This window comes from Ovis canadensis, chromosome Y, assembly GCF_042477335.2.
Source record: "Ovis canadensis isolate MfBH-ARS-UI-01 breed Bighorn chromosome Y, ARS-UI_OviCan_v2, whole genome shotgun sequence".
NCBI classification, from domain to species: Eukaryota; Metazoa; Chordata; class Mammalia; order Artiodactyla; family Bovidae; genus Ovis; species Ovis canadensis.
In genome coordinates, this window is record NC_091271.1 from 8682074 (window position 1) to 8704461 (window position 22388).

The window sequence follows — 22388 nt, forward strand, 5'->3', positions numbered from 1 at the left end:
TGCCCTTTTCGAACTTGGACTGGTCAGCTATTTCACATATGCTAATATACATGTTTCAAAAACCACCACAATATAGTAATTAGCATCCAATTAAAATAAATTAATTTTTTAATGAAAAAAGTCACAGCTCACGTCTACAGATGCCCTGTTTTCAAAACTTTCAATGGTCATTGACAAAGAGCTTGGCTCTTGGGGGGGCAAATATGGGGACATCAGTGACAACAGCTTGTCCCAACGAGGGGTTACCAGGTCACCAATCAGCATGACTCAGCACAACCCATAAAAAACGCAGCCCCTTTCAGACCACAAGGCGACCTGCCAATGGCTCTGAATCTTCACTATCAGGAGGACCTCTGAATTGGGACATCACTCACCTGGCTGTGTGGGCCAATCGCACCCACCCCGACCCCCCAGTGTGTGTCCTGATTCCCCCCCACCAGCCCGCCTTCAGCTTGCAAACCGGGAAGGACATTTAAAGACATAGCCTTGCGTCCAGTGAGGGGTTTAAGGGTCTGGAGACCCAGGAGAGGGGTCGCACTGGCCAGCTCCCTGCCCCCGCACCTCCCCAGGAGGTCCTGGTCCCCAAGAGGCAACCTGAAACTCATCAAGGTCCCAAATGAGCCACCCCTGGGACCGGGGAAGGCCCAGATGACTGTCTTTCTTCTGGGGGCGCTCAAGGAAAGGCTCCGGCATTCCCAGTTGGAGCGGAAAGGGGAAGGAGGGGAATCTAAGACGTGATGAAAAGGAGAAGCAAGGCTTCATTCCTTCCCGAGGTTAACAAACATTCCTGAGGCCGCAGGGGGCCTGCTGACAGCCAGCTGGCACACTTCAGGCTTTCCAGTGAATCCCCCGGTGGCCTTCTGGAATCCGAGCATCTCCACAGACATTTCAGAAGTCAGGCCCTCTCCCAACCACCCCCCTACTGCCCCACCCCACCCAAGTCTTCCATTTGCTGAGCTGATGGAGAGGAACTCCCACCAACTGCAGCGTTCAACCTACAGACAACGCTCCTGAGAGGGCCCGCATCAGAGCAGAGCCTCGGAGACGTGGACACGTCAAGGTCTCTGGAGTTCCTTAGGGCAAGGATGTTATTTCTGCTGCACACACACACAAAACAAAAAAACGGCCTTTTGTGTTTTTTTTTTTTTTTTCCCCTGGCCCTGGTAAACCACAAGCTTACAAGTCAGTGTCAAGGTGCTGAATGGTTACAAATCTTGCTGGCTGCTTTTCTGGGGGACTGATTCCATGTGGCTCAGCTGGTAAAGAATCTGCCTGCAATGTGGGAGACCTGGGTTCGATCCCTGGGTTGGGAAGATCCCCTGGAGAAGGGAACGGCTAACCCACTCCAGTATTCATGGGCTTCCCTGGTGGTTCAGCTGGTAAAGGATCTGCCTGCAATTCAAGAGACCTGGGTTCTATCCCTGGGATCGAACCTGCCCTGGGTTGGGATCTGGCCTACCCATGGACTGTTTACTCCAGGGGGTCACAAAGACTCAGACACGAACGAGAGACTTTCACTTCACTCACCGCGCATGCACTTGAGATTCCAACAATGCCACTCTGGGGGTGCCAGGGTCCCTTTAACCTTGACTCCAACCCAGACAAAAGGCAGTTCCTTAGCCAGCAGCCACCACTGAGCACCCATAAAACACAGCTCTCAGCAGTTCCTGCTCCCATTTCCTTTTCTCCAGCTACAAAAAATGCAGATGAAGCAAGTATTTGTTTGAGTTTTACTATGTAAATAAAGCTTATTATCAGGGCCAGCGCCGAGGAAGAAGACAGCCTTCCCCATCCAGGTTGGCCAGGCCAGGGGCCCCCAAGCACCTTCAAAAAGAAGAATAAAGCACAGCTTTCCAAGCTAAAATCCTTTCAAAGCAAAAGTGGCATACAGTTCATCTGCTGCTGCTGCTGCTAAGTTGCTTCAGTCATGTCCGACTCTGTGCGACGCCACAGATGGAAGCCAACCAGGCTCCCCTGTCCCTGGGACTCTCCAGGCAAGAACACTGGAGTGGGTTGCCATTTCCGTCTTCAATGTTCTAGCGAGGGTGATTTTATGCCAGGGGGCACGTGGCAGTACAAGACACTTTCGGTTGTCACACATGGGAGAGGGGATTACATTGCCAGTGGGTACAGGCTAGAGTTATTGCTAGACACCCTACAATACACAGGAAAGGACCCCCCACACACACACCCCACTCAGCAAAAAAGGATCCAGCCCAGAACATCAGAAGTGCCAAGGCTGAAAATCCCTCATGGTGGTGGTGGCGGTGGTGATGTTAATTTCACTTCTCAGTCGTGTCCGACTCTTTTCAACCCCGTGGACTGTAGCCTTGATAGGCTCCTCTGTCCGTGGAATTCCCCAGGCAAGAATTCTGGAGTGGGTTGCCATTTCCTTCTCCAGGGAGATCTTCCCCACCCAGGGATCGAACCCATGTCTCCAACTGGAGAAGAAGCAGAGATATGCAGGGTCAAGATCTGACCCTCAGGGCCCTTCTCAAGATGTGACCCCAGGGCTGTTCCATTTATAAAATGGGCTAATAAAACTCCATCAGGAAATCAGGGACTGAGCTAGCCTAGTTCTTGGTATCACCTCCAGCTCAAAGCTGTACACTCCCAGGAGGCTTTCAACCGAGACATTCGTCATCATACATCTTACACGGGATCAGGCTTCTTCCAAGTCAGATTCTGTTAGAAATGAGCTGTAAAATACCCCAGCGCTTTAACATGTAACCATGTAATTTCTTAAATGTAAAAAAAACTGTTAGAAGACCAATTATTTAATGGGCCCTAGAGATGTTTCAGAGAAGGCAATGGCACCCCACTCTAGTACTCTTGCCTGGAAAATCCTGTGGACGGAGGAGCCTGGTGGGCTGCAGTCCATGGGGTCGTGAAGAGTCAGACACGACTGAGCTACTTCACTTTCAGTTTTCACTTTCACTCATTGGAAAAGGAAATGGCAAACCACTCCAGTGTTCTTGCCTGGAGAATCCCAGGGGTGGGGGAGCCTGGTGGGCTGCCATCTATGGGGTCGCACAGAGTTGTACACGACTGAGGTGACTTAGCAGCAGCAGCAGACATGTTTCAGTAGCTACTGGGAAAGAAAAGACTCAATGCTTGGATTAACCCAAATTCTGGTGGTGGAACACTTTTCCCCAGTCTCCATCACAACAACCTACTTTCATTTTTTAAGAGATTATAATGGGCACACTTTTCTCCATCCTTTCCTAATAAAGTGACAGTTAATTACTTTAGTTGTTAACAACCAGCTGTTGGATCATGAGCAAACATCACTGATGACTTAATCCAGCAGAAAATGCAAGCCGGTGAAACACTGCCAATACCACACAATACAACATGTGGTTAAAAAATACACATGCGCGTGTGACAGTATGCACGTGTGCATGTATATACACAAGTATGAGTGGAAATTTAGCACGGGCATCCCAAACTGTCCTGAATCCTCTCCATCCTAAGCAAAGAAACCACATTATCTCCAGTCACAGTATAACACCTATAAAAACCAAGCAGCAGTTTAAGGGAGGGACATAGGAGCATGTTAGGTTAAAATCACAAGCAGCTTTATTTCTGCAAAACCCTGAAGCACAATCTGGAAAAGCAGAGTGCGTACACTGCCACTAGTCTAGCCACACAAAGACACACACACATGAAGAGTGTGTACACTGCTACCAGTCTAGCCAGAGACACACACAGAGACTCACATACACACAGTGTGTACACTGCTACCAGTCTAGCCACACACAGACACACGCAGAGTGTGTACACTGCTACCAGTCTAGCCACACAGACACACACACAGTGTGTACACTGCTACCAGTCTAGCCACATAGACACACACACACCCAAGACACACACACAATCCCACACCAGACACACACAGCCCCACACACCCAAACCATAGCAACTACCGGGAGAGCCCATCAGGGGCTAAATCAGGAGCCAACAGCCCCCAGTGGTCTGCACAGGCCCGGGTTTGTGTCCACAGGCTCTACCACCCCCTCCTTTGGTTTGTAGAAGGGGCCCCTCTTGCACAGGAAGATGTAACGCCATTAGAAACTTGGTGGTTGGGGTGTTACGACTTGGGGTACAGAGAAAGGGGGAGGTACTCTGAAATCCTCTTCCCCACCTTCCGGTAAAACAACTGAATTTTTAGGCCAGTTTTCTTACCCAGTGGAAGCCCCGAAAGCAAGACACTACCTTCAACAATGTTGTACCACTTATTCGATCTGCTCTAACAACAGATCCGAGGAAGACAGCTTGAATTGGATCTGCGTGTGTCCCTTTTTAAAAGAAACACCTGAAGGTCTAAAGGTTTGGGGGATTCACCTGGTATCTTCTTAACCTTTTCCATCCAAAATGTCTGGCAAAACGCATTATTTAAAAGGCTCAAGCTACTATGCTGTAAGGCATATGCAGGGAGCACCACACCTGCACAAAGTCTGCTCACTAAGCTGCCTCCCACTTTTCAAAGAATTCAATGCATTAATAGGTTGCACCTGGGTGAAACTTACAACAACAAAGACACTCAACCCCCAGTTCAACAAAAATTCTGTGCAGGTTTCCCCTCAGAGTCTCTAGTTGATAACCATAAAAAAATGAGAGAAAATAAAATGATTAGTTTTGGTCTCTTACTTGTTATCTAGGTAACAAAGCCACACCACCTCCTAAATTCAATCCGGTGGGGCAGGTTAGTAGTCAGTTAAGTGCTTCCAGCCATGGTGAAGCAGAAAAGCAGAGAAAAAAAACAGTAAGTCACCTTTAAACGCTTCTGAGAGCCAAGAATTTTTTTGCATTTTAAAGAGAACTTTGTCCCCAGGAATGGTGCGGCCCAGACCTTCCAAGAGAAACTGACCAAGAGACAGTTTTAAACAGGGGAAAATCAAACGACTGGTTTGTGTGTGTTTTTACGGGTTTATACAGGCTCAGCTTCTAAGTCTCAATACGGGTTTTCTATTTCGAGGCAAAAAAATTCAAAGTTCTAAAGTAAACCCTACACACACACACACACGCACACGCACACGCACACTCAATTCGGTCGCTGAGTCGTGTCTGACTCTTTAAGACCCCATGGACGCACACGCTAGCAACTTATTATCAAATCCCACTTTTATAAAGGACTCTGAAAACTTTCAGTTTGTTTTTTCTTTTTTGCAAGTATCCAGGGGGCCGCGGATCTAGGGCTGGAAGCCAAACGTCAGTAAACATTGATGAGCTTTTGGGAATGGAGAAGCTGGCCTGCCGGCAGCTGCTCGCCCACACGTCCTAGAGATAAGGGGTGCGGGGCCAAGGCGGGGTGCAGAAACAAGCACCCGGACAGGCTAACACAGGAGGGGCAGGCTCTGTCCACCCGGCGCACGTGGGAACGTTCCCCCCAGACCTTTGGGCTAGCCCGCCCGTACAGACCACACTAGCGAGGCCGGGAGTGACAGCGGAGGGCCGGGCCCCTTCCAAGAGGGGGAGGGGAGAGATCTGAAACAGGAGCCATTGAAACTATCCGCGGCGCCGGGAGGCAAAAAGGGCTGGGAAACAAGGCAGGGCGGCCCAGGTGGCGCCCGGACCACACACCTAAGGCGGGACCCAGCGCCCCACGTTCTCGCGGGGAACCCGGGCAAACGCGTGTCCCGGGGCGGGGCGCCACCCGAAACCCACCCCCGCCAGGCGCTCCCGACCTCGACGAGTCCCCCGCCCCTCGAGGCCACCTCCCGGCTGTCACCGTGCAAGTCCCACGCACCCCCTCACCTTGGTGATGACCAGCGGCTCGCAGTGCTCGCGGCCGCCCTTCAGGGTGAAGCCCCAAGGGGCGCCGCCGCTCAGCTGCACCTCCACCAGGCGCCCGCCATCGGCCGCCCGCGCCTCGGCCTCCGCCAGTCGCTCCGACCGCGCGTGGGGCTCAGCGCCCTCCATGGCGCGGGGCGCAGAGGCGGCGCGGCCGCTCAGGCCTCCGAGGCGCCCGACCCACACGCTCCGGAGAAGCCCAGCCGGCCGAGGGCAAACTTGAGCTGCAACTTGCAAGGAAAGTGTCTGCCGGGGGCGAGAGGGAGCACGGAGATCTCGCAGCGCTGCGCACGGGGGAAGGCGGGCCTCAGAGAGGGGGCGGGCCCACGGGGAGGGGCGGGCTCACGGGGAGGGGGCGGGGAAACGTGGGGAGTGGGCGGACCCGCGGGGAGGGGGCGGGCGGGGAGTCGGCGGGGAGACGATGGGTGAGGGTGGGCCTGAGAAGAGCCGCGGGGCCCAGCGCGCGCTCGGAGAAACGGGGCGGGGTGCATGAGACGGGGTTTGGCTCGCGTCACGCGCGAAAGAACGGGGGGGCTCGCGCCCCTCTCGCAGGAAATGGGACTCTCGTCGCCCCGTGGGGAGAGCTAGCCCCGCGGGCGCAGGAAGCGGGGTCTGGCGCCGCGCGTGCCGGGGGCGGCTCCGGGCACGTAGGAATGGGGACTAGCGCCGCCGGTGGCCGGGGCCCCCGCGCGCACAAGAGGGGAGGCTCGCGGCACGCCGCGTGAGCAGGAACGGGGTGGGGGCTCGCACCGCGCGCGCCAGGATAAGGCAGGGCTGGCCCGCGCGCGAAGGAACAAGGGTGCCCGCGCCGCGCCGCGCCGCGCGCAGGAAAGGGTGTGTGTGTGTGTGTGTGTGTGTGTGTGTGTGGAAAGGGGGTGTGTGTGTGGAGAGGGGGTGTTTGTGGAAAGGGGGTGTGTTTGGAAAGGGTGTGTGTGTGGAAAGGGTGTGTGTGTGGAAAGGGTGTGTATGTGTGTGTGGAAAGGGTGTGTATGTGTGTGTGGAAAGGGTGTGTTTGTGTGTGGAAAGGGTGTGTGTGTGTAGAAAGGCTGTTTGTGTGTAGAAAGGCTGTGTGTGTGGTAAGGCTGTGTGTGTGTGTGTGTGGAAAGGGTGTGTGTGTGTGGGTGTCAAGTCTGACAAAATAGTCTCCCCTTTCTTCAACGGTTTGTTGACTTCAAGCGAAAGTCCTAGCTCTGTGGGAGTGATTTCCCTGTCGGAGAGGGGCCACAGAAACGCAGTATTCTAATGCAAATCACGGCTCAGTCCCTGCTTATGAACTGGCAACGGGTCAAAGTGAAGAGTCTGTCAGAGACCCACACCGGTCAGACCCGGGCGCGTGCTTTCTGGGGGAGATGGGTTGAGACAGCACTGTTGAGGGCTCCGGGTTCTGGAGAATTAACTCCCCCCTTCCCCCCCACCTCCTCCCGGGAAGGCCTGCTGACGGGCGAGAGAGCTGACTTCCCGACCCTGAGCGCTCCGCCCCTCACCCCTCCTCCTCGCTGCCAAGCATCTCCCTCGAGAGGCCTCGTGGCGTTCCCCTCTGCGCTCACCGAGCCTGGCTCCTTTTCTGCCAGCGCGGGGGGTCCGGCGGGAGCCTGGCTCCTTTTCTGCCAGCGCGGGGGGTCCGGCGGGAGCCGCGGGGAGGCCCAGGGGGCGCCTGACGCCCCCTCCCCGCGGTCTCCGCATCCGGCACATGACCCAGGCCGGCCGGCAGACCCGAGCCGCGCGCGTCCCCAGCACGACCCATGGCCTCCCCGCGCCTCGGCACCTTCTGCTGCCCCACGCGGGACGCCGCCACGCAGCTCGCGCTGGGCTTCCAGACGCGGGCCTTCTACGCGTTGTGCCTGGGCCCCGCTCCGCCTGGCTCTCGGCCTTCTGCAGCTGCTTCCTGAGCGCCGGCCCGAGGTTCCCAGGGTCGCCTGGGCTTCGCCGCCAACCTCGGCCCGCGGCCCCGCCTCGGTGCTTATCGTGCGTGCCGCCACCACTTGCAACTTGGTCGGCTGCCAGGGTGAGCGCGCGACCCGCGCGGGCGGGTGGCGACCTGTCGGTGTGCAAGTGAGGACGCCCGGCTCGCGGGTGGGGACTCGACCGTGCGTGGTTCAGGGCGTGGGGCCCGCAGGTGGGGACCCGACTATTAGTTGAGGGCCCATGCCCCGCGGGTGGGGACCCCCTTCGCGGGAGGTGACGGTGCGCACGGCCCGTGGGTGGGGACCCCTCCGTGCCCAGTTGAGGGCGGGCGGCCCGCAAGTAAGGCTCCCTCTGTAGGTGAGGACGTCCGGTCCCCAAGTAGGGACCCGTCTACGTTTTTTCAGGGCGCGCCTACGTGCGCGGTTGAGAACCCGTGGGGCTTCGTGCGAGGTTGATGGGGCGAGGCCCGAGAGGGGGTCCCCTTCACGGGAGTTGTGTGCGCTCGGCCCGTCGTAGGTGGGGACCACTGCGTGCGCGGTTGAGAACGCGCGGCTCAACTGTGGGGACTCTACCATGGGAGGGTGAGGACGCCTGGCCGGCGAGTTAGGGACCCGCCTCTGCGTTTTGCAGGCCTCACCCCTGTGTGTACCGGTGAGGATGCTGAAGGCTCGTATGTGCGGATTCCTCCTTACGCGGTTGAGGTGGTGCGACCCGTGAGTAGGGACCTCTTAGTGGGAGTTGAGGGCCCGCCGCCCACGTGTGGGGACACTTCCTTGTGCGCGTGAGGCCGCCCGGCCTGCGAGTCTGTAAATTTTCTAGGGCGTGCGCACCGCGGGTGCGCACCACTCCATGGCCAGTTGAGGGCTCATTGCCCGCTAGTGGGGACCCATCTATGCGTTTTCAGGACGCGGGTACCGCCGTGTGGACCCCTCCCTGTGCGACCCACGGGTCGGGACCCCTCTGTGCCCAGTTGAGGGCCCGCTGCCCGCGAGGGGGACCCCTCCGTGACCGTTTAAGGGCGCACGACCCGCGGGTGCAGACCCCTGAGTGCGTGGTGGACGCACGTCCCGCGGGTGGGGACCCCTCAGTGCGCTGTTGAGGGTGCACGACCCACGAGTAGGGTCCTCTCCGTGTGTGGATTAGGACCCCAGACCCACCAGTAGGGACCCATCTGTGCATTTTTCAGGGATCGGATCCCTCGGGGTCAGGACTCCTCCATGCCCAGATGAGGGCGCGCTGCCCGCGAGTGGGGACCTCTCCGTGCGCGGTTGAGGGCCCGTGGCCGACGAGTGAGGACGGCCTTCATGGGCGTGGAGGGCGCACAGCCTTGTGGTGAAGACAACTCCATGTGCGGCTGAGAGGCAGAGCCCACGGGTGGGGAATCCTAGGTGTGCAGTTGAGGACGCCCGTATAGGCTCGAGGACCCATTCGTGAGCGGTTGATGGTGCGTGACCCGCGAGTTGGAATCCCTCTGTGTGTGCTTGAGGGCGCGCAGCCTGCGAGTGGGAAGCACTGCGTGAGCGGTTGACGGTGCACAGCCTTGTGGTGAGGACCACTGCGTGCGCGATGGAAGGCACACGCCCGCGGGAGAGAAGCCCTGCGTGTGTGCTTAAGAGCGCACTGCACGAGCGTGGGGACGCCTCTGCGCGGTTAACGGCGCACGGCAGGCAGGTGCAGACCCCTCAGTGCGCAGTTAAGGGCGCAAGACACGCGGGTGGGGACCCCTGTGTGTACTAGTGAGGATGCCAGGCCCGCGAGCTGGGACCCATCTGTGTGTTTTCCTGGGAGTGCGCAGCACAGGTCGGGACCCCTGTATGCCCAGTTGCGGCCCGCGGCCCCCGAGTGGGGACCTTTCCTTACGCGGTTGAGGGCACACGGCTCGCAGATGGGAACCCCTCCATGCCCAGTTGAGGGCACGGGGCCCGCAAGTGGGGACCTCCTTCTTGGGAGTTGAGGGAACATGGCCTTCAACTGGGGAACTCTTCGTGTGCAGGGAAGGACACCCTTCCCAGAGGTGCCCCGCCCGAGCAAGAAGGTGGTGGCTCGCGCCACGCCCCCAGGAAGCGGGGGCTCGCGCCGCGGGTCCAGGGGCCCCCGAACGCGCAAGAGACGGCTCGCACCGCGCCGCACGCGGAGGAAGTAGGGGCTCACGGCTCGTGTGCCGGGGGGTGCCGAGCGCACAGGAAAAGGAGGCTCGCGCCGTCTGCGTAGGAAAGGTCCGGCTCGCGCCGGGGTAAGGGCTGGCCCCGCGCGCGCAAGAAGTGGGGCCTGGGGCCGCGCGTACTGGAAATGGGGGACTCGTGCTGGGTCGGGAAAGGCGCGCGCGCACAGGAAAGGGGGTCGCGCACTGAGCACAATGGGGTAAGAGCTGGTCCCGCGCGTGGGGGGCTGGGGACTTGAGCCGCTGTAGATCAAGGGGCGGGAAGCACTCGGGCTGCCGCAAGGTGCCCAGAGGGTTGAGGAGAGGGTAGAGGCCGGTGCACCGGGATGAAGAGGCCTTGGGTGGAGGCGCGCTTGGGACTTCCTCCCGCCTGAGGGGAGTAGGAAGCCGCGAGCTAGGTTGCAGCTCGGGGCTCGCGGTGACATGGCGGGGGGTAGGGGTCGCGGGGATGAGTGGCACTCCCCATCGGGCCAGGGGTCCGGCTGGGGCCGCGGCTCGAGGCCCAGCCCTTTCCCGCGCCCGGACAACAGGCAGGAAAGGCCGCGGACACTAGGTTTCATCCTTTGCTGGGAAAGATCCCCTGGAGGAGGACATGGCAACCCGCTCCAGTATTCTTGCCTGGAGAATCCCTTGGACAGAGGAGCCCATGGGGTCGCGGAGTTGGACACGCTGTGCGATTGAGCACATGATCAACCAAAAGACCATATAAATGCACCTACAGTTTTTGGATGTGCCCTGTCCCAACACCAGGCTCTCTTGTGACTCAGCTGGTAAAGAATTGTGCAGTGGGGGAGACCTGCATTCGATCCGTGGGTTGGGAAGATGCGGTGGAGAAGGGAAAGACTACCCACTCCAGTATTCTGGCCTGGAGAATCCAATGGACTCTACAGTCCATGGGGCCACAAAGAGTTCAGCACGACTAAGCGATTTCACAACACAGTGCTGCTCCCCTCACCCTCCCACTGGTCAACCCCAGCCTGAAAACTGGAGTTGACTAAAAAATCTCAGTTTAAACCTTAGATCTTACCTAGGGCTGAAATTCAGACTACTCGGTCCACTAAAGCATGAAATCCATGTCTCCGTAAATCACAGCAGCAGTGGTCTATCACATTTTCCATTCACTGTGTAATCATTGTCTGATCACCCATCTGCCACTCAGAGGGGTTATTACTGTCATTCCTTGAATTCAGGTGTAATTTCACCTACATCCTCACTAAACATCATGCTGCTGAGCTTTTTTTTTTTTTTTTTAAATCTTCACATAAGGCATCCCTTCCAGCTTCACTCAGACAGTTTAGTCATTCAGTCGTGTCTGAGTCTCAGTAACCCTATGGACTGCAGCACACCAGGCCTCCCTGTCCATCACCAACTCCTGAAGCTTGCTCAAACTCATGTCCATTGAATCAGTGATGCCATCCAACTATCTCATCCTCTGTCTCATCTCCTCCTTCTACTGCCCTCAATCTTTCCCAGCATCAGGGTCTTTTCACATGTGTAAGTTCTTTGCATCACGTGGCCAAAGTATTGGAGCTTCAGCTTCACCATCGGTCCTTCAGGTGGACATTCAGGACTGATTTACTTTAGGATGGTCTGGTTTGATCTCCTTGCAGTCCAAGGGACTCTCAAGAGTCTTCTCCAACACCACAGTTCAAAAGCATAGATTCTTCTGCACTCAGCTTTTTTCATGGTCCAACTCTCACATCCATTCATGACTGCAAGGGGCGCTCTGCAGAAAGAGAGAGGCAGTGGAACTTCCCTCAGCAAAGCCAAGGGGTCCCGAGGAGAGGTGAGGAGAGGTGAGCCTGCTGTCCGCCAACGCAGCCCCTCAGCCGAGCAAGAGACAATCAGACGTGATGGGTTCCTAGTCTAAGCAGTTCTGCTGTATTGCCACAAACTCTTGGTTTATATAGGCAAGCAAGGGGGTTTTGTGAGGGACTTTCTACAGTTGCACCAATCACCTTAAAGATCAAATCATCATGTGCCTTCATTTTAACAGGAGTCTATGGTGATCTAGCGCTGTCCATGTGCAGGGAAATCAAGAGAGCCAATCAAAAGTTTTGACAAACAACATAGGCCGTGCCCTCATCTCTTCCGCCAGGCGCCATCTTAGCTCTAAAGTGCAAAGCTAGCCCATCTTTTTCAAGGTTTCCCATCTAGGGCCCCACACATGACCACTGGAAAAACCGTAGCCTTGATGAGACAGACTTTTGTTGGCAAAGTAATGTCTCTGGTTTTTACTATGCTGTCTAGTTTGGTCGTAACTTTCCTTCCAAGGAGTAAGCTTCTTTCAGTTTCACGGCTGCAGTCACCATCTGCAGTGATTTTGGAGCCCAAAAATATAGCCACTGTTTCCACTGTTTCCCCATCTATTTGCCATGAAGTGATGGCACCAGATGCCATGATCTTAGTTTTCTGAATGTTGAGCTTTAAGCCAACTTTTCCCCTCTCCTCTTTCATTAGGGAACCCTAATCCTGCAGTAAAAAGTGTCATCACTCCTAAAAACCCTTCACATCTGCTATGTGCTGCTATGTGCTTAGTCACTCAGTCATGTTTGACTCTTGGCAACCCCGTGGACTGTAGCCTGCCAGGCTCCTCTGTCCATGAGATTCTCCAGGCCAGAATACTGGAGTGGGTTGCCATTTCCTCCTTCAGGGGATCCTCCTGGACCAGGAATTAAACCCAAGTCTCCTGCACTGGCAGCTAGATTCTTTACTGCTGAGCCACCAGGGAAGCTCATCTCTGCAGCCTCATCACTGGACTGACATCCATGCGATGCAAGGACCAGGATGACGTTGAAAGGCAGGATTTTTATGGGATGCACAGACCAGGGGGTTGGGGATCTTGGGGGTATCTGTATAATTCCACACCCTGCAGTTATGGAAAAAAAAATCAGATCCTCTCCCACAGATATAACTGTAGCAAGACTGAGAAAAGTGATTTGTCTATGACTTAGGCAATGCAATTCGGTTTTAAAGGTCATCTTTCTTTTTACCTTCACCCCAGAGACTTAATTAAGCTGCTGATAACCTCTAATGAGAGATTTTGCTCCTGAATGACAAATGACAAGTGTGGAATAACCGTGTCCCTCAGTTCAGTTTTTTTTTTTTTTAATTATGTCACGGCCCCTTTGCTTTGTGAAATAGAATGAAGGGGTGAGGTCTCTCGGAGGTGATCAGGTCATGAGCCTTATGAATGGGATTAGGAGTTTATAAAGGAGACCCCAGAGAGCTCTGTGAGTTTCCCAGGTGGTGCCAGTGGTAAAGAACCCACCTGCCAATGCAGGAGATGTAAGAGAGGAGGGTTCGATCCCTGGGTTGGGAAGATCCCCTGGAGGAGGGCATGGCAACCTACTCCAGTATTCTGTTCTGGAGAATCCCCATGGACAGAGGAGCCTGGCGGACTACAGTCCATGGGGGTCGCAAAGAGTCAGACACCACTGAGCAACTCATCACACACAGAGAATACATAATGGTTAAAAAAATATACACACACAGGTATATAAAGCAATACCTAACTATGTAGATCAATAGTCCTTTAAAAAGACAAGAGTACTTAGATGAAATTACTATTGCAAAAGTTTTCATTGATTTCTTTTTTTGACTAGGCAGTGTGGCTCCTGGGATCATAGTTCCCTGACCTGGCGCCAAATCATAGGCAATAGACTGCCAGGGAAGTCCCAAGCATTTTTGTATTTTAAAGTACACTTTTAGAAAGCTATTGGTTATTTTTCAACTTTTTTTCCGTTTAATTAGGTAGCCAATGAGCATGTATTTCTTGAGGCCTTTTAACTTGTCCAGCATTAGGGAGGACTTGTGAAGGAATGTAAAGAATGCAAGAAACATGAAACATTCACTCTGCCTTTAAAGAAAATGTCATTAGCTTCCATGAAACAATGAGGGCACAATTAACGTGCAAAATGGCTTTTCCCTGCAAAAGGTTCATCAGCATCAGAGAAATCCAAGTAGAGAAGAAAAGAAAAAAGAAATAAATAGACCTCTTGTGTTTCCTTCTCATTCTCTCTTTTTTTTTTTTTTCCTCTGAAAGGTTTGAAAACACTTCCTGAAAGGAATGACTGAACTATTATGCTGCTGGCTGAGAGGAGGTGGGTGATGGTTCAGGTGGGGACCCCAGGGGCAAAGAAAGAAGTTCTTGTGGGGAAGCTTGTGGGGAAGCTTGTGGGGAAGTTGCAAGCATCAGGACTTGGTGGCAGCCTAGCGCATGAGCTCCGAGTTCATTCTGAATCTGTCCCGAGTCTCCATACACCCCCTCTCCTAGGGCTGCTGTATACCCCTGGGGGTTGGAGGCCATCAAAAACAAGTTCCTGGGTTTTTGGCTGAAGTTAGCTGAGTTGAGGGGCTCCTGAAGGGAATTTCGGGTAGATGCACACTTGAAGGCAGGCAATTATGAGTTTCATTCAGCTGGGTGGAATCTGAGATACATTCCTGATACTGTCATATCTTTCCGAGGGCTGTAGTAATAACATCGCTAGTGAAAAGCTATTCTTTCCCTTGGGGAGGTCTGAAGTTTGGAATCAGGGTGTCAGCAGAAGGGCTAACACTCTGCACCCCAAGGGCGGGGGGCCCAGGTTCTATCCCTGATCGGGGAACCAAGATCCCACAAGCCACAACTTAAGAGCTGGCGCAGCCCAGAGAAGGATAACCCGCTCCCGGATTCTGGCCTGGGAAATCCCATGGACAGAGGAGCCTGGTGAGCTGCAGTCCACAGGGTGCAAAGAGTCGGACATGACTTAGCACACACACATAACCTTTTTTAAAAAAGGTGTGAGTGGGGCCATAACATGTCTGGAGGTACTAGCAAACTCTGCCTTTCCCACCTCCCACCTTCAGATGGCTATAGGTGCTTCTTGTGTTTGCCCTAAAGTCCCACCTAAAGAATCAACTATCACTTCTGCATCTCAAAATCCTTATTTTAATCACATCTGCAAATAACTTTTTCTTTTATTTTTCCAAATAAGGTAACATTGATGGGTTTTCCAGGATCCGGACCTGTCATCTTTGGAGAACATTTAGTCAGCTTACTGGAGAAGTGGAAACCACTCATAGGTGTCCTGGAGAATGAAGGGGACTTTGCCAGTTAGTTTGGAAGAAGTCTGGCTAAAGCCCCACAGCTGATTTCCACAGGTCCCTGTCATGAGGAGCAGGAGTCGGCTAACAATGCGCTGACCTCAGGTGGTGCTTGCAGAAGCCTAGTCCCCAGCCTTCTGCCAAGGGAGGACTACCCCCCAGGGAAGCCGTTACATAATGTGGCATGTCTCAAGTCACTCAGTCGTGTGCGACTCTTTGCAACCCCATGGGCTGTGGGCCCCCGGGCCCCTCTGTCCAGGGAATTCTCCAGGCAAGAACACTGGAGTGGCTTGCCATTGCCTTCTCCAAGATCTGGGATACCTACCAGCAGGAGACTTAGATAGACATTTCTCCAAAGAAGACATACAGATGGCCAACAGGCCACATGGAAAGATGCTCAACATCACCAATAAAAGGAAATGCAAATCGAAACCACCATGGGGTATTGCGTCACACCAGTCAGAATGGTTGTTATTAAAAAGTCTGTAGATAGGAAATGCTGGAGAAGGGGTGGGGAGAAATGGAACCTCCTACACTGTTGCTGGGAATGTAAGTTGATGCAGTTACTATGGAGACCAGTATGGAGGTTCCTTTAAAAACTGAATACAGAGTTACCATATGATCCAGCAATCCCATTCCTGGGCATATATCAAAAAGATACTGGACCAAAGTTCATAGCAGCACTACTTAGAATAGCCAGGACATGGAAGCAACCTAGATGTCCATCACCAGATCAATGGATAAAGATGTGTGAAGTAGCCCCTGGCCTGGGCCAAGATCACCACCCCATGAGTGACCCTCAGCTGAGGTCAGGGTCTGGAGATCACAGCACTGGGCAAGGGGCAGGCTTGAGGCTCCTGAGAGCACAGGAGCTCTGACACCCACCTGGCACCCTTACCTTCATCCCTAGTATTACATTTGGGAATGATTTTTCAAATCTTGAATGCCTTCTGGGACCCAACCTGCCTGTAACTTGGGGATAGTTCTGCCAATGAAATTGCAGGATGAAAATGCAACACTGGGGTCATCAAGGCAGTTCTAGTGGAAACCAAGGCATGCGATTTCAAAGTTGCAAAAAAAGATTCTACACGTGAGATTTCAGCAAGATAACTTCAAATGTACTGCTTTGCCCAAAGGCAGAATGAAATTTCTGCTCCTTTGCTATGATATCACTTGGGTGATTATGCAATAAATGCCTTTCTAGCTTCATATGGACATTTTCAGGGGAGAAACTAAAACAGTGAGTGCATGTTGAGTCAATAAGTCGTGTTCCACTCTTTACCTTATGGACGGTAGCCCACCAGGCTCCTCTGTCCATGAGAATCTCCAGGCAAGAATACTGGAGTGGGTTGCCATTGTCTTCTCTAAGCAATCTTACCAACCCAGGGATTGAAACTGCTTCTCCTTCAGGCAGATTCTTTACCACTGGGCCACCTGGGAAGCCAAAGAATCCAACAGAGATACTTGTAAGAGATTCTTAGATGGAACTTACCTGGTAGTCCAGTGGTTAAGACTCCATGCTGCCAATGCCAGGGGCACAGCTTTGATCACTGCTCAGGGGAACTCAAGGGCATGGCAACCCACTCCAATATTCCTGCCTGGAGAATCCCATGGACAGAGGAGCCTGGCGGGCTATGGTCCATGGGGTCATGAAGAATCGTGACTTAGACACACAAAGTTTATCCCGTTTCCTCCTTTTCACTCCCAGGACAGTCAAAGACACAGACACAGACACAGACACAGACACACACACACACACACACACATGCTAAAAAGGAAGCCTCTGCTTCTTCGGTGTTCAAGGGCTACTACCTTGGATGCTAAAAATTCCTTCACTGGCCGCTGGCTAAAACATTTCTTTCAACTGAGTCTATGTGACCCCCCTTCGAAGAATAGAGCCATATTTGACTAGCGGTAGAAATAACAGGAAATGACCTAGGACCGCTGTCTGAAAGGTGGTGGAATTTTCACTACAATGGAGAGACTTCTTCTGGGCACACATAGCATGTTTCTAAAAGTTGCATAGGTTGTCATTTCTTACTTCTGCACAATTAGACTTGTAGAAAGCCTGCAGGAACTATGTGTGATTGGCTTTCAAAACAATACAGTTGCTTACGTTTTAGAATCGTTTTAGATGGGGACTTACCTGGTGGTCCAGTGGTTCAGACTCTGGGCAGGGGGCATGGATTCCCCAGCAAGGAAAGTGAGATCTCCAGGAAACTAAGATACCACATGCCCTGTGGTGTGTGCCTGTCTCTTTTTCTAAATAAACTTTATTGGTACCATGCCTCACCCACTCATTTACCTTCTGCCATGGCTACTCTGGGGCTCCCAGCACGGTGGTGGGTAATTGCCATAGAGACCGTGCAGCTCGCAAAGGCTAAAATATTTACTTTCTGGCCTCTTCAGAACAGGACTTCCCTGGTGGCTCAGCTGGCAAAGAATCCACCCACAATGCGGGAGACCTGAGTTTGATCCCCGGGTTGGGAAGATACCCTGGAGAAGGGAAAGGCTACGCACTCCGGTATTCCAGCCTGAAGAACTCCATGGACTGTATAGTACACAGGGTTGCAAAGAGTCAGAGACAACTGAATGACATTCACTTTCATTTTTCCCTTCAGAATAAAATTTTCTGACCCCTTAATAGACTCACGTGCTGTGCTGTCACTAGTTTGAGAGACCAGGGTTACGTACATGGTTCACTGTGGATGTTCAACCAGGGGAATCGCAATGACACCCAGAGACCAGAAGGGAAGAGCCACCACGTTCAAACCATGGGCCCTCTCAGGGGCAGACTGACCCACACTTTCCCTGTGAGTGCCTTTTGGTCCCTCTGAGATGGAGCTGTTGCTCTGATCTGTGTATCAGCCATGTTTTTGCCGTGTGTGCAACCAGCTGCACATAAATCTGTGTTATCTGCAAACGGGAGTTCTCACCACAAGCAAAGCCCTTGAAGTTCATGTGGATTTCCTATCACCTGCTCATGGCTGCTTCCGTAAGCATTATAGCAATCATTTCGAAATTAGTGAGAGTCTGTGATTAGTGAGCAGAATGCCTTTTTGTTAGATATCTGAGCTGTGACATCAGAGCACATGGCTGCCCAGAAACGGTCATCTCACTTTACTATGTTAGTATACTGTGCAGCAAGGAAAAGGCAATGGCAACCCAATCCAGTGCACTTGCCTGGGAAATCCTGTGGATGGAGGACCCTGGTGGGCTGCCATCTATGTGGTCACACAGAGTCGGACATGACTGAGGCGACTTCGTATTAGCATACTGTGTCACAGAAAGAAACGTAACATTTAAACGAAGATTGAGATATGCAATGTGCGTATATGTGTCAGTGGACATGAGTTTGAGTAAACTCCGGCAGTTGGTGATGGACAGGGAGGCCTGGTGTCTGCAGTCCATGGGGTAGCGAAGAGTTGGACATGACTGAGCGACTGAACTGAACTGATATAGGACCTCCTTGTGGGGCCCTATACCAGGGTCTCAGGTGTGGAGCCCTTGGACCGAGGTCACAGGATAAAACTCTGGAACTGATCAAGTCCTATAGCAACTGTTGCCCTGAGCTCCCAGATCTAAACTGGCCAGTTTCCTGACCCCATATGAGCTAAAATACCCACTCTTACCCACCCGATAGCATCCTAGGGATTTCTCAGCTGGCACTTGAGGTAAACACACTGCTTGCCAATGCATGAGACATAAGAGACTCGGGTTTGATCCCTGGTTTGGGAAGATCCCCTGGAGGAGGGCACAGCAAGCCACTCCAGTCTTCTTGCCTGGAGAATCCCAGGGACAGAGGAGCCTGGCGAGCTACAGCCCACAGAAAGACTCAGACATGAGTGAAGCAACTTAACACACATAGCATCCTAACCAAACACCTAATGCCACACTTCTAGTAGGAATTTTCTGTCTTGAGGCTATAAAAATGGGCTGCTAGTCCATCAAAGGGGTCAGCTCTCGACGTTGAGCCAGCCCCCTGTTCTAACACTATCTCCTGCTCTGCACTCTGATAAACTCCTCTCCTTTCATTCTGCCTCATCTCTGGAAACTTTTCCAACCGGTGCATGGACCACAACACTCTCCCCAAAATACACTTCCTTCAAAGTGCAGTGACATTCAGATGCCATCACATCTGAGACCACCTGCGACCTGCCTCCAGCCTCTCAAAAGCGGACTTCTTGCTGCTTCGAGATGCTGAGTCGCACAGAGTGCTTTGGTCAGTCTGACCCCTTTGCGGACACTCACACTGACAGGGTGGTGAACTTCCTATTCCCCACTGGAGCTTAGGGAGTGACCTGCCTGGATTGAAGTCTCAGCTCTACAACCTTTGGACACGTCACATGTCTTCTGCTGCCTTGGACAGAAGCTAGAGATAGAAAGGTGAGCCACCAGGATGGCGGGTGAGGGGGGAGGGGTGCCAGTTAAGCCAGACTTGAAGTTGTCCAGTGCAGCCAACACTGCACTGGGAGGCAGTCAGATAAGGATACTTGTGTTAGCTTGGGTTCTTTCTTTGCCCCTGGACACAAACCCCACCCTGTCCTTTCCAGCCTGGGCTCGTCTCCTTGCAGGCTGAGAGATGGAGCTCAAGACTTAGTCTGATGGCTGCAGCACTGAATGTTCTGCTGACTGCTCTCTTAGGCACTATTTCTCAAGCCATCCATTTCTGCTGTTTCTTCAGAGCAAAGACTGGGATTCTTTCAGGAAGCCAAGTCAGGTGAGGTTGATGCTCCACAAAAACAAAAGGTCAGACTCTTTGGCTTCTGTCAGTAGCTCAGTCGTAGTCTGACTTGTGACCCCATGGCCTGTAGCCCACCAGCTCCTCTGTCCACGCAATTCTCCAGGCAAGAAGTCTGGAGTGGCTAGCTGCTGTTCCCTTCTCCAGGGGGTCATCCTGACCTCTGATGGAAACCTGGTCTCCCGCATTGCAGGCAGACTCTTTACCTTCTGAGCCACTAAGCCCAGGTTCAAAACCCATCCACTGTGTACAATATTTACAGAGCTCCTGAATTCCCCTGGGGTGCAAGGGAGGGGGCAGAAAAGGAGTTGCATGCCAATCTGTAACCCATGGCAACACTTTTTTTATCCTCTAAAACTCTAGGCAACCTTGAGCAGTTTTGTCTGTTTGGAGGACACTGGGCAGAAACAGAGGCTGAAATGCAGTGACAAGGTTGCACAGATTCACCCCCTAAATCTTTCGCATCAGGGCAAGTGAACAGATGCGGCATTTTCATCTTTTAAGGCACATTCCACACACGATCTTCCAAAAGAATGTTCTGGTTTCCAGGAACCAAGGAAATAGAAGAGCAACTGTTCCCAACAGGTCCTGAGATCTCCGCTCTGAAGGAATCAGGGTCTCGGGAGTAGTCCTACGATGGTTTGTCCTGTGTTTACAAGCGAGTGTGTACTCTCCAAGGGTGGTTAAGGTTTCATCACCGTCAGCGTGTGTTCTATCAGAGCAGCTAACTGCCCCTGCTTCCAGACGAGCCAGCCTGGATCTTTCTGAAGCGGTTTGCACCTTCTGGTTAGAGGCCCTGCTTCCATCCCGCAGTGACCTCCCCTCTGCCTTCTGCCCCATCAGAAGCCCAGTCCTGTGGTTTTCCAGGAGGAAGGCTGAGGAGTTGAGGCCAAACTCTGTCTTACTTAAAACTGCAAAGCTGGTGGTGGAAATGGAGATGGGCCGCTGGTATGGGAGAAGGAGGAGGAAAAGCTTAGGGATGCCTGACCTCTGATTGGAAAAATTCTGAGAGGGCATGTTTACTGCTGAAAGGAGGTCAAAGACTGTCTGCTCCTGACTGCAAATGGACCTGTTAAATTTCCTGATGATAAGTATGATGGAGCTGGTGTTTTCCTTTCTTTCTTTCAAATTTTGATTAGTGAAGAATCTGCCTGCAATATGGAGACCTGGGTCGAATCGCTGAGCTGGTAGGATCCCCTGGAGAAGAGAAAGGCTACCCACTCCAGTATTCTGGCCTAGAGAATTCTAAGGATGGTATAGTCCATGGGGTCGCAAAGAGTCGAAGGCGACTGAGCGACTTTCACTTTCACAAGCCATAACTTGGATGAGGCTCTTATATTTTCAAGCTTGAAGATTTTTTTAAAGTCCACTCAGTATATTACCAATAGTACTAGTATCATTTTGAAACTTTTATGTGTATATAATTCAGTGTGATTTTCAATGTCTAATGTAAACCAGTTGAGCTTTCCTAGTGGCTAACATGGTAAAGAATCCACCTGCAATGAAGCAGACCTGGGTTCAATCCCTGTGTCTGGAAGATCCCCTGGAGGAGGGCATGGCAACCCACTCCAGTATTTTTGCCTGGAGAATCCCATGGACAGAGGAACCTGGTGGGCTACAGTCCACGGGATGGCAAAGACTTGAACATGAATGAGCGACTAACACACTTAAAATATGAATAAACTTGAACTTTTTTTCCCCTAAACAGAGTTACTCTTGCAAGCTAATATACAATGTGAAAAATCTAACCCTACATTATTGAGATGAGTAAAAATGGAGCAGATCTGAAGGTGCAATACTTTGGGGGTGTGTGTTTGTGTGTCCAGTTTGGCAAAAGAGTTTCCCCTTTCTTCAAAGGTTTGTTGATTCCAAGCAAAAAGTCCTAGCTCTGTGTGGTGATTTCCCTGGTGGATGGGTGCCACAGAAAAGCAGTATTTTCATGCTAATCTCGGCAGGGTCACTGTTTATGGACTGGCAACGGATCAAAATGAAGGACCGCTCGGACCTGGCAAAGAGCGCGTGCTTTCTGGGGGAGATGAGGTCAGATGAAACAGCACCGTTGAGGACTCCGGGTTCTGGAGAATTAATCACCCCCACCCGGGGAAGGCGCGCTGAAGGGCATGAGAGCCGACTTCCCCGCCATGAGCTCTCTGCCCTCACCCCTCCTCCTCCCTACCAAGCATCACCCTCGTGAGGCCTTGAGGCGTTCACGCCCTCATCGAGCCGGGCTTCTTTACTGCCAGCGCGGAGCGGGAATCGGGCGGGGGCTGCGGGAGGCCCAGGGCACATAATGTCCCCTCCCCGCGGCCCGCGCCCAGCACAAGACTCAGGCCGGCCGGCCGGTCCGCAGAGTCCGGGCAGACCCGAGCCGCGCGCGTACCCAGCACGACCCATGCTCTTTCTGAGACTGGGCACATTCTGCTGCCCCACGCGGGACGCTGCCACGCAGCTCGGGCTGGGATTCCAGCCGGGGACCTTCCACGCGCTGTGCTTGGGCAGCGGCGCGCTCCGCCTGGCGTTCGGCCTCCTGCAGCTGCGGCCCGGGAGCAAACTCGAGGGCCCAGGGTTGCCTGGATCTCACCAGTGACCTCGGCCCGCGGCCCCGCGTCAGTGCATATCGTGCGCGCCGCCACCGCTTGCGACCTGCTGGGCTGCGTGGGTGAGCGCGCGACTGGCGCGGGCGGGTGGGGACCCGTCGGTGTG

The 22388-nt window shown here is 53.3% G+C and overlaps 1 protein-coding gene and 1 long non-coding RNA gene across 6 annotated transcripts in view; one reads left to right on the forward strand and one right to left on the reverse strand.

Moving 5' to 3' along the window:
• The window catches only part of LOC138431428 (protein Shroom2), a 141138-nt gene extending 135042 nt beyond the window's left edge, over positions 1–6096 (reverse strand). For 2 of the 4 annotated variants that reach the window (XR_011446062.1, XM_069573569.2), the window contains exon 1: positions 5758–6000. Coding sequence is in view for 3 of the 4 variants with exons in the window: in XM_069573569.2 (XP_069429670.1) it covers positions 5758–5922 (165 nt within the window). In the remaining variant the exon portion in view is untranslated. Of the gene's footprint in view, positions 1–5757 lie in introns of all 4 variants that reach the window. The other 2 variants (XM_069573573.2, XM_069573572.2) reach the window with 2 other exon arrangements.
• Positions 6097–7283: 1187 nt separating this feature from the next.
• On the forward strand, positions 7284–17588 carry LOC138431236 (uncharacterized). Of its 2 annotated transcripts, none has more exons than XR_011253602.1 (3): positions 7284–7798; positions 13905–13962; positions 17354–17588. It is a non-coding gene; the product is annotated as an uncharacterized lncRNA (long non-coding RNA). The 2 variants fall into 2 exon arrangements; XR_011253603.1 differs by lacking the exon at positions 17354–17588 and adding an exon at positions 14836–16153 and having other exon boundaries at positions 7308–7798.
• The last annotated feature ends 4800 nt before the right edge of the window (positions 17589–22388 follow it).